The 12,024-nt window shown below is 36.1% G+C and overlaps 1 protein-coding gene across 1 annotated transcript; it reads right to left on the bottom strand.

Annotated features, from left to right (window-relative positions):
• Window positions 1-2,252: 2,252 nt before the first annotated feature.
• On the bottom strand, window positions 2,253-9,433 carry LOC131671673 (uncharacterized). The gene is made up of 16 exons (XM_058948286.1): window positions 9,332-9,433; window positions 9,027-9,219; window positions 8,725-8,948; window positions 8,447-8,649; window positions 7,945-8,362; window positions 7,408-7,864; window positions 7,092-7,330; window positions 6,793-7,017; window positions 4,798-4,914; window positions 4,494-4,686; window positions 4,200-4,423; window positions 3,922-4,124; window positions 3,406-3,823; window positions 2,880-3,336; window positions 2,566-2,804; window positions 2,253-2,483 (listed from the first exon to the last, which is right to left on the bottom strand). The coding sequence occupies exons 1-16, from the start codon at window positions 9,431-9,433 to the stop codon at window positions 2,253-2,255; spliced, it is 4,143 nt and encodes a 1,380-aa protein (XP_058804269.1).
• Between the last annotated feature and the right edge of the window lie 2,591 nt (window positions 9,434-12,024).

Genomic DNA, 12,024 nt, shown 5'->3' with positions numbered 1-12,024 from the left:
CCGCTTTACTTATTTCCACGGCTCTTGTTATTTCGCCCTTTCATCGATTTTAGACAAAAATGTTAATTTAAATAACGATTTCTTTGACGAATAATCCAAGTTAAAAGCAATGGAAGTTCGGTGAAAGGTTCAAAGCGTAATTTTATCAATCCTCGTCGATTCATTCCCTAATTGCATTGTTCATTCATGTCGCCAATTACTAGCAGTAACTGCGTAAGACTTGCTGCTGGCGCAGAGGACGGCTTCGATACTCCGTATAGACGGGGCTTCATTGTCAAGCCATGGGCTCCCCCAAGGTTTCGCTATCAGCTTGCGAATATTCAATTGCGGAGTCGACAAACGCGATTGAACGTAAAACGAAGTTGTGCAATTTGCAATCTCAAAGATTCCGGTCTATGTACAGTTCATTTGGTTGTAAAGAACAATGCAGAAGTTATGAGGATTTTTGATGGTACCAATTATAGTTAATTGTTGCACGACTCTCGTAAGATTTACTCGAAATCTATCGATGCTTGTGCAAATACTTGACCGACTGAAGCCAACTCGAACGTACTTGAGCTTATCGAGTATCCGCGAGCTTTCGTGTTTAGACAAAAATTTTTTGGCTTCGATATTCAGTGATTTCAAGTACTTAGATAACTCGTAGGAGTAAGCTGCATTAAAAAATTGAACGACTGAGAGGCTCGAAAGCTTGAAACTAGTACTTGGAGAAGTTTTGGAAGGTGGCTGCGGTTAGAAGCTTTGGGTCAAGCTTGAACTAGTTCTGGTAAAAAAGTGTTAACAATTGAGCAATGAAATGAACAGCAAAGCTGAACTCGCATTGAATATTAAATTGCACAAACTAACGATTAAAAAAGAAAAATGTAAGTTTATTGTCGTTCGACGGACGGCAAATTCAATTTAAGCGTGGAAAAAGCAAACCGGCTAACTTGGCAATAAGTGATTTGAAAAGTTTCGAAATTCATTTTAAGTATCAGCGATGATAAAGAGGCAATCTTTCTCGGGTCGAGCGTAGAAGAAAGTTATATAAAAAAGGCCAAAATCGAAACTGCCGGGACTAGAGCGCAAAGTGCCTCGCTCCAGCTCCGTGAAGAATTGCCAAGATAATGCATAACGGCAAAATAATTACTTCCGAGCACGCGTCAGACCATAGTGCCGGCCAAATAATTTGTCGCAGACGAAGAAACAACGTCGCGTTAAACAAAACATGACTTCCCGAAAGAATGAGCTCGCGAGCAGTCTGAACCAAGCAAATTTATCAAAAATAAGTAATCCCTCGGGCGCACGCGAGGACTATGGTCCGTGAGAAAACCGCACGTAATTTTAGGTCGGTAGCTGCAAGGCGCCTTCTTTCGCAGGCTAGCGCGGACCAGCGGGATGAGCCGCGGAAAATCGATGGGCGCGCCAGAAATTGCGCCGAGTAAAAGTGAGGAGTAAAGCGCACTCGCAGCTTGTCCTGTCCAGTCGATATATAAATCGAGTTTAGCATCCTTTCCACGCGCCCAGACAAATAGTTTTCAATTCAATTACGCGCCTAAGACTTTCCGCCCGACTGTGCGTCCGCTCTGTGTCATTCAGTCTCGCGGTCGGCTCGGCTGTCGGCGCGTCTCCCGTGCGTCACGGTTAGTTTGTCGTACCTCTGCTTTTCGTAGCCTCGCCGACAGTAAATACGGGAAACTAACGTATCCTGCTGAAAATTTAACTGTAATGGTATTTTTAAATCATCAAACATTCGACAAAGAACGACATGTGATCTTTTTTTACCATCGCATTTCGCATCTCAATCTCCGAGCGAGCCATATTCCATAAACAGTTACAGATTCGAAATTGATTTTTTAGCAATTTCAATTTGTTATCGCTTAAAACCTACTGTGAAAAGCATGCTTATACTTAACATCGACTTTCACTCGTTTTCTTTTCCTTCATAGTTTCCATGGTATTTTGCTCCCAAAATAGCCACTGCTATTTTGGGAGCACAGTGGGTTGTCAATTAATTATCATTGATCTCGTGTTAACAAGAGAATAGTAGTATGTAAATGTACGATAGTGAGCTTAATGTTAACAAATTTGTTCCTGTGAAAAGTGTAATCTGAAAGTAATTTGTTTTCATTCTTGTATTTTATAACGACTCATCGCGAAATTAACAAATCCAATCTTTATGGAGCTAATAAGTTTATTTGTTCAACGGATGGAATGACATCTGAAAAAAAAATTGGTGAAGGTAAAGACCTCGAAGGTAAAACTGGTGCGGCTTAGCCGATTTGTGGGCGACCCGATTGTCGTGGCTTGATGACGTTGGAGAAGCGAACGGTGACTTGTTGCAGTCTCATGTTGGGAGTGAGGAAGGTTTGCATGGTGTTAACTCCCCGACGAGCTATACGATCGAACGGAAAACCCATTGCACGCGCATCTGGATATCTGCGATCCCTCAAGCCGCAGAAACTGACTCCGTCTCGGCATCCAGCTGCTTCAGCTTGCTCGATCTAGCGAGACCAGTGCGGGAAAAGAAAACGATTCAACGAAAGAGTTTATAACGTCGGTAACAAGCCACTCGAGCGCACTTACTCTGTCCAGTCTGTAGTCGGAAATCATGACGAAGAGGTCCATAGGGAATCCGCTGCTGGTGCCTTTGGGTACTAGCATATGTTGCGGCCAACCGCAGCCACAAATATTGAAAGCGTCAGAATTTTGAATATCAGAGGCGTTGGGTCGATTCTGTTCGAGGTTCCGGAAAGTCGCCTCGAATGGAATAGTGATTGCCGATTGAACGGAATTTCTGGTGAGCACGTTCTGACCTCTCCTCACTGCGAAACAAACGATCGTTTCATCCATCGAGCGTCATTGGCGGGGCGACGCTGATCGAGAATGAAATCGCTTACGCCTAACGACGAACTTGTCCATCTCGGCCATGAGCATTCTCTGGTCATTTTGTCCCAGCGGTCCGCCATTCTCATCGAACTTGGGCGCGATAAAGACACGCACGGTCCCCATGACCTCTTGATTATTGGAATTATTGACGACGAAAGAGTAGGAGAAAGATTCGTGGTCAAGATGCTGGATTCGGGCAAGAACCGCACCTGGGGGAGCAAAGTCAAGGCCGCGCGACAAGTCGACATCGCTCTTGCTCCAATGGCAATTGAGGGTGTTTGGATTCACTCCGGGAGTATTAATGCGTATGTCTTGCACGGTGACTCCGGGGAAGTCCAGTTGTTGCTGTGTATACGCGGGAAGACTGTCCTTGAACAGTGTGAACAGGTAGTCGATGTAGCTGTGCCATGCGTAGAATACGGGATCCCTCATGGCCGTCGTGGAGTCGCCCATTACAGCGAACGTTTCCTAAACGTCAGACAAACAAGACGAATGATAGTTTTCATGGACAAACGTCAGCTCGGTCAAAGTACCTACCAGGAAGCGGTGATCGGGATCGTGAGCGTATGATATGGCAAGGTGACCGTAATTATGAAAATCTCCGTAGAAATTGCGGTCGGGGCTGAGAATACTGGCTTCTATCATGTTCCCAAGGATGTCGATGCCGGTATTTTCGTCCAATTGCGTTTGACTGCCATTTGCATTGCGAATTGTGCGCGTTCTTATGGCAGTTAGTATGCGCTCCCGAAATTGATCGAGATCGGTAAGGGCAAATCTTAGCTCGTCGACTTGTCGGTTCACGTCTGACAGTACCATATTAGTGGGCCTGGCTGGATAGGATCGTCCAGCCACTGTCTGATCCAACTTCGGGAAATAAGCTTCGGGAATCGGATCGCGGAAGTTGGTCAATCGACGCATACGACCCAAATTATTACACAGACGCTCGATATTATATCTGCCAAAAAGAGTCACAATCCATTTGAGCGTTTGAATATTATGAAGCTTACAGTGTGAATAAGATTACTTGTTACGACATCAATAGATAATGCTGACCTGCATACGATTTGATGATGCATGTAATAAAAGAGTTCACCACGACGGTCTTTATTGACCGCAACGCGAGGACCTTCAAACGGGTAGACGAGATGCCAGTGCCAGTGATGAAGATTAATGCCAACGTCTTCGCGAAAGTAAGCTACTCGGTGTTCTGGGTCAATGTCCGTAGCAGTCCAATTCAAAGGAATCTCAATTGGCGTCTAAGGGATTCGAAAAATCAAATTTAATGGAAAAAATATATTTGTCAAAGATTTTGGCGGTGAAAAGTAACGTACTCTGGAGCCATTTGGCACAACGTTGGCCTCTTCCTTGGCACGAGAGAAGATTTCACTGTCAAAATATTTATCGGGAAAAATTTCCGAGTTTTGCGGAATTGAGAGATGCTTGGTGTCTGGGCGATGTAAAATTGCGACGGACAATGCGTAGATAAACATTTGAGGATTGACGCGATCACGACAGTAAGCAGCTAAAGAGAGTAAATCTTCTACAGTCCTCATTCCTTACGCATTTACAGAAAAATATAATTAGATTGTATTTTATTATGAAAAATAAAATATTCTTAAGCATACCCAAAAAAAGTTCCGTCAAGCGAGTTGCACATTTTCGATGACGAGGTAAGAAGAGAGAAAAAGCTTCTCGGCGACCAAGTGATAAAGGCACACTCAAATCAGGGATCGCAATTTGCTTAATTGGAATGGATGAAAGAGCATCATTGCCAAATCGCGATAAGATCCTTTGAGCAACTGGCTGATAACGTTCAAGCTGAAAATAAAATATGCCAATTCCCATAATCAGAGAGATTTTCTTAATGTTATAACAAGACTTTGATTGAAAAATATATTATTCTTATAACTTTATAAACAGTAAAATTACCAAATAATTTGTCGGGATGTTGAAGCTGACTTTCTTCTGTCCTTTTGGAACAAAAACTGGTTCATGAGGACGATCAAATAGAAGTAAGAGATTTTTGTCCATTTTATTTGATGCAGACTGTACGCAGAAAGAAAACTTGACAAATATGTTGTAATTAGAATAAAGAAGAGCTACGTTGAACCGATGATCGATTGCGACGGCAGACAGAAAGTCGTATAATGGTTCTTAATATTTATAATCCTGGAATTTATACTCATTCCAACAGGATTCTCGCGGTTTCACAATAGATAATAGCACTAGCTTGTGTAGTAGATCTTTGTTTTACCGCAATGTTTCCGTCGTTGAGGTTTTTTGTGACAACCAGTGCAAATAAAATGCTGAGTAGAAGGAAAACCAGACTTTAAGAGACTTTGTTCGACCACTAGCAATGATGTTCAAATTTCGCAATGGATCTGTATTTCTTTCTATTTATAATGCTTGCTAAAGAATATCAATCCTCTATCATTTTGAAATTATACGCTCTCATAAATAAGAGCACGTCAAAGTCAGTTATATCTTGATCAATTATGTGATGAAATTTACCGTATTTATATATGTATTAAATACACTGACAAGTGAAATTTTTTGTCTAAAAATAGGAGTGTGACTCAACTAAAAGACTATTATACATAGGGAAAACATAATTATTTAAAAAATGCTTTTATCCGAAAAGTATTTATTCAAATCTCATGTAAGGAGGAATCTTACGTATGAATCAATACAGTTATAATATTTGTAAAATACTAGTCTAAAACTAGAATATGGTATTGAAGCTCTCCTGTACAATATTTAAGAATGACTTTCTTATCCGATAATTATAGCATTTATAATTGAATATATATAATGCAAAAATAACTATTTGAAAATTTATAATAGTTTTTCTAGTCACAAAGTTATTAGTCGTTTTTGATGTACTATCACAAAGTTATTTTTACAAAATTTACCTGAAAACTCGTTACACTTACATATGTATTGAGAATAAAATATTTTACTAGAGTTAAAAACTAGTAATAAAATAGAGTTGGTCTCTTACTTAATTATTTATTCTATGGTTAGATAGTTTGATAAAATTGAGTTTTATAAAATTTATCCTTGAAAATGATTGAAGGCTTATAAAAAATGCTGAAAATTCATGAATTGATTTTAATTTAAATAGATGATTTAAATTGCTCGAGATTTATAAAAGAGAACTCGAGTTGATCGAGAACTTAATGGCTGGATTAGAGATAGTTTAAGAGTTCAAACTGCGCCTTTATTAACATTTAAATAACTTGAATTGTTAAAAATGTCTATTTATACTTTGCTAATGTAATACACCGAAAAAATTTATTTTTACGGAAGCATCTAAGCAGTAATAATTAAAAATAATTTAATTATGACATTAATATGAGAAAATTGCATTTATTTCGCTTAGACTAAAATATTCATGTTGGAACTAATATTTTATCAAGGAAAATTACTAACTTAAAATTATTTTATCTCTCCATTATTGTGTGATATTTCACCACATACTATACATAAACCGATATTTAGTATATTTGCATACAAGCATGAAATTAGATCAGAAAACGTGACGGCAAATCTGAATATGTAAATGTAACACTACATAAGAATTTCCAAGCATTTATCTCATAAATGTAAAAATGTTTTTTAGTATGTATGTCATTTGAGTGAAGCATAATTGTAAAGCATTCTAAAAATTATTGAACAAATTGAAAAATCTGAATTCATGTCAAGATTGTTAGGGTACGGTATAAAAATATTGCTTTTTATTAATGTTCATGTACTTTTATTATTACTCTGTTACATTTTTTTTCCTTTTATTAAAATAGCCATTTTGATTAAAATAGCCATGTTTACATCTTGATGTTTAATCAACTGAAGTAAGATTTATTAAAAATATTACGATTCAATGACTGACGATTGATCTCATATTTTGGTTTAAATTTGTGCTACCAATTGGGAATTGCCCGATTTGCGAGGTTTGATATTATCAGAGAAACGAATTGTAACTTGTTGTAGTTTCATGTTAGGAGTAAGGAAGTCCACCATTGCGTTGATACCTGGATTAGCCCTGCGGTCAAATGGGAATCCCATTGCTCGTGCGTCAGGGTATTTGCGATCCCTGAGACCACAGAAGCTGACTCCATCTCGGCAACCAATAGGATCGGGTTGATTGATCTATGGACCAAGATAGACATACAAAATAAAATATTGGTGTATTAAAGACGTAAAGTTAAAAATTTAATAATCACCCGATCCTGTTGATAATCAGACACCATTACGAAGAGGTCCATAGCAAATCCATCGGTATTACCCTTTGGTACAAGCATATGTTGAGGCCACCCACATCCACAGAAATTGAAAGCATCAAAATTTTGCAAGTCGTTGTTTTCTGGTCTATTTTGGTCTACATTGCGGAATGAAGCTTCAAATGGAATAGTTATCGACGATTGAGTAGAACTTCTTGTAATACCGTTTTGCCCTTTTCTCACTTTAAATAAATAAATAAATACATGTTATTTATATTGTAAAGTAGTGACCTTCAGTTAATTTTAACATAATATTTACGCCTGGTAGTGAATTTATCCATTTCGATCATAAGCATCCTTTGTTCATTTTGACTCAACTGACGACCACTCTGATCAAATTTAGGAGCCATGAAAATGCGTACTGTGGCCATGACTTCTTTAGTATTTGAATTGTTGATGAGGAAGCTGTATGTGAAAGCTTCATGATCAAGATGTTGCACACGCACAAGCACAGATCCACGTGGGGCAAAATCGAGGCCACGAGACAAGTCGATGTCACTTTTGCTCCAATGGCACCTTAGAACATTAGGATTGTAATTTGGAGTGTTAATGTGAATATCCTGTATAGTAACTCCTGCGAAATTCAATTGTTGGATACTGTAAGGAGGCAAACTATCTTTGAATAAAGCGAATACTTCGTCGACAAATTCATGCCATCTATAAAAAACTGGATCTCTCATAGCAGTTGATGGATCACCAACGGGACTGAATGATTCCTAGAAATAAAGAAAAAAATCTTTATTACTTCTTGACCTTTTATCTCTAAGATATAGTTTTATAATACGAAGTATCGTACAAGATAACGATGATCAGGATCGTGGATAAACGAAAGAACAACGTGTCCCATGTTGTGTAACTCGCCGTAACGATTTTGATCGGGGCTAAGTATACTGGCTTCCATTATATTTCCAAGAATGTCGATACCCGTTTCCTCATCAAGTTGTCTTACTGTTCCATTGGCCATGCGTACTGAACGCCTACTGATAGCATCAATTATGGAATTTTTCCAACTCTCCATCTGGTTAAGGGTCACCGTCAAGTCATCAACTTGTCTTTTTACATCCGACAGAAACATGTTTGGGGGCCTGGATGCATAAGCTCGCCCAGCAACATTTTGGTCCATTTTAGGAAAGTATGCCTCAGGAATTTGAGCGCGTAAATTATCTAAGGGAGCGGCAGGTGCTAATCCATTGCAAAGACGTTCTGTGTTATAACTAGTAAAAGAATTAACTTTCAACGAAATGCTTGCTAGAAAATATTATTGATTATACTAAATGTAATTAGCGAATCATAATTACCGAGCCATGATCTGATGGTGCATATAGTAGAAAAGTTCTCCGCGCCTATCTTTATTGACTGCGACCATTGGTCCATCAAATGGATAAATAAGATGCCAATGCCAATGATGAAGATTGATTCCAATATCTTCACGGAAGTAAGCTACACGATGTTCTTCATCGACATCAGTTGCTGTCCACTCCAATGGAATTTCAATTGGATTCTGCATTACACAACATAATAACACTTATTTTTTCTACACAATGCCTTAATGGAAAGTATTAAATGATCAACCTACTCTTGAACCAGTTGGAACAACATTTGCTTCTGTTTGTGCTCGACTGAAAACTGAACTATCCACGAATTTGTCTGGAAAAATCTCAGAAAGCTGCGGTATAGGAAGATGTTTGGTGTCCGAACGATGTAGAATTGCCACTGATAAAGCGTATATGTACATTTGAGGATTGACGCGGTCATGGCAGTAGGCCGCTAGAGATATCAAGTCGTCAACAGTTCTCATACCTTGATTTTTATAAAGATTATCTTGTAAAAATAAACCTTCAAGAGTATTTTTGAAAATTACATAAGATCAATACGCACCTATAAAGAGTTCTGTCATCTGGGCAGCACATTTACGGTGACGAGGGATGAATAAGGAAAATGGCTCTTGACGACTTAGTGTTAAAGGTATTCTCAAGTCGGGAATAGCAATTGGTTTGATGGGAATTGAAGACTGGGCTTCATTGCCAAATCGAGTTAATATCCTCTGAGCTACTGGTTGATATTCATCAGTCTAATAAAATGATTCAATGTATACGTGTAAGTTTATGAATACGTATTCCACTGATTAAAGTCTTTAAAAAGATGGAACTATGTAGTATAATAGAAATGAATTTATATCTTACCAAGTAACTTATAGGTACTTCGAAGCAAACTTTTTGCTCACTTCTGGGTACAAATACAGGTTCATGTGGACGATCAAAGAAAAGCAAAAGATTTCTCTCCATTTTTTAAGAACTTGAAGATTTGTAACTAATCAATAAAACTATGTTTTTCTGTCGTTTTGAACGACAAGTACCTCTACTTGAATTAGAAGGAGCGTTGATTCTATGACTGGAAGCGAAAGACACCAACTGATACTTTGTTCTTTAACTTCTGGCTTTTATACTCATTTCTATAAGAAAGTTATATTGTCATAGATAAAAAAATAAAAAATGTTTAGAGCGCCATTTCCGTTTCTCCAACCAATGCACGTTTTTTATCAGAGAAGAAGTGTACCAGGAAAACCAAAACTAAAATTTCGGGTAAATGATCAACATTCATTCTACAAGTTATTTAAAATTATGTCTAGTAACCATTTCCTGTTATTTATATTCACAAAACAATTAATATAGACAATTCATTATCAATTTTCATTTGCTAGGAGATAATAATAATACATAATATATTATAAATGTTATAAAAAAATAAAAGTAGTCTATCATATAATTCTATTATCATAAATTACTATTTATGCACAATTTATAATAGGCCTTACTAAAATTTCTATGAATAAATAATAATTTATTCAACTGGAAGCTCTGTAAATATATGCAATTAGAAACTCTCACAAATTCGAAAATTCTTATTGTATAGTTCACAGATAAAGTAAAGAATGTAAAAAGTAAAATACATGAATTAATAAATAAATGAATAAATACCATTAAAACACGTTTTTAACTAATTCTATTATCAATAGAGTATCAGATTTTGTTAAAAAAATATAATTGATAAATATCTCCTAAATTTTCTACATAGATTTATAATTATATATATAGGAGAGTTTTAAAAAATCTGCATTAATTTGGTATAAAAGCTGTATGAAGAAAAGTATCTGTTAAGTTACTATAGTATATTTCAATTTATTATGAATGTTTTACTAATTAATTAAATATACAAAATGGAGTGTAAGAAAGTTGAAATGACTTCGATGTTAGGTTTATGCGTTCAAGTGAATGTAAAAAACATTGATATCATCGCTTTTGTAAGTTAACATCGACCAATAATAAATTAAAATTTAATTTACAGGAAATACTTTGGTTATTCAATGAGATCGTCACCAACTTCACTAGATTGCCTCGATTCGTTCGAAAAATAAACTGTTACAGTCTCGGTTTGGAAGTAAGAAAGGCGTCGATCGTATCGACTTCAGGTCTAGGTATTTGTTCGAATGGGAAGCCCATCGTACGTGTAACTAGATGCTTTCAATCTCTTAAGCCGCAGAAGCTCATTCCGATGCGACGGACTGTTAGTCCTGTCTGTTTAACTTGCAATGAAAATAACCAAAGTAAAGTGCGAGTGGGAAATGTAGATGAAATAAATTTTTAGTGTTTACTTTGTAATTGTAATAAAATTAAAACACTCACTTTATCTAACCAATAATCTTTTACCTTTTTATAAAAAGATCTATTAGGAAATCACTTCTCGTAAACATATGTTATGGCTATCGACAACGATAAAATTAAAGACTTACAAATTTCGTAAATTATTTGATTTTTTTTTATCAATGTTGGCTTCAAAAGGACTTGCAACAAATGATTCATTTCGGTAAAGTTTTGTCCTTTTCGTTGGTTCAAATGTTTGTATTTATAAGATTTTCAGGTACATGAGCAGAAAAACAATTTTATCTTACACGTGTTAACGATGCTATAACTAAAACAATTATTCCAAAATCGATATTTTAATACTTATAAACAATATTTTTTACATCAAAACTTGCTGATAAAATGTTTAATGTGCGTAATATTATGATAAGTTACATATCGAGTATATGTTGTGTAGAAACAAGGTAAACATACGAATATTTGAATATATAGTACTTAATTTTTCTGAATCATTTCAAGAATTGAATGAAAATTGTGGTATCTTAGCAAATTTGAATATTGTTATCGAGTATTATATGTAATATATAATACTTACAGGTAATCGCAATCACAAAGTGAGAAAGCGTTATAGCTGACTGATGATAATTGTATGAGAACTTTTTAAGACATTATCTAGGTAATGTGTTACAGTAGAAAAATTATTTAATATGTTATAATTTTTACATCATCCGAAACTTAAAATAAATCTAAAGAAACTCTAATAACGAGTGTACTAAAGTTTAGGAATCTGCAAAACACATAGGGCTTTCCATACAACTGAACTATTTCATATTATCAAAAGTATGGAAATCATAATTATCATTATCTAATACTATTTTCATGTAAACTCATTTTATTAATTGCAATATTCAATATATATAACAATTTATTTTTTAATTATCATATGTTAAACAAACTTTTGATCATTGATTAAAATGCTCAGATAAATACTAAAATCACCTCTATATAAATTTTATTCAATAAGTTCCTGTAAGGCTAATTGCACTACTGTGTTGAGATGTGGTCTTGAATTCCGTGCGCCAGTGAGCCTGTTTCCACTGCTTTCATCTACGCTACTTGTATAAGTTACATTAGAACAGAGTGTGTGTAAGTGTATGAGTCAAAAAGAAAAAAAGATCTCTCTTTTTTTCTCTCTCTCTCGAGAGCGTATATAGCGGGAGTGTCGATGTCGAAGT

Source organism: Phymastichus coffea, unplaced genomic scaffold (assembly GCF_024137745.1).
Source record: "Phymastichus coffea isolate CEN01 unplaced genomic scaffold, Cenicafe_Pcof_1.1 PCOF00132, whole genome shotgun sequence".
In the NCBI taxonomy this organism is placed as follows: domain Eukaryota; kingdom Metazoa; phylum Arthropoda; class Insecta; order Hymenoptera; family Eulophidae; genus Phymastichus; species Phymastichus coffea.
This window is presented reverse-complemented; position numbering and strand designations above follow the sequence as displayed.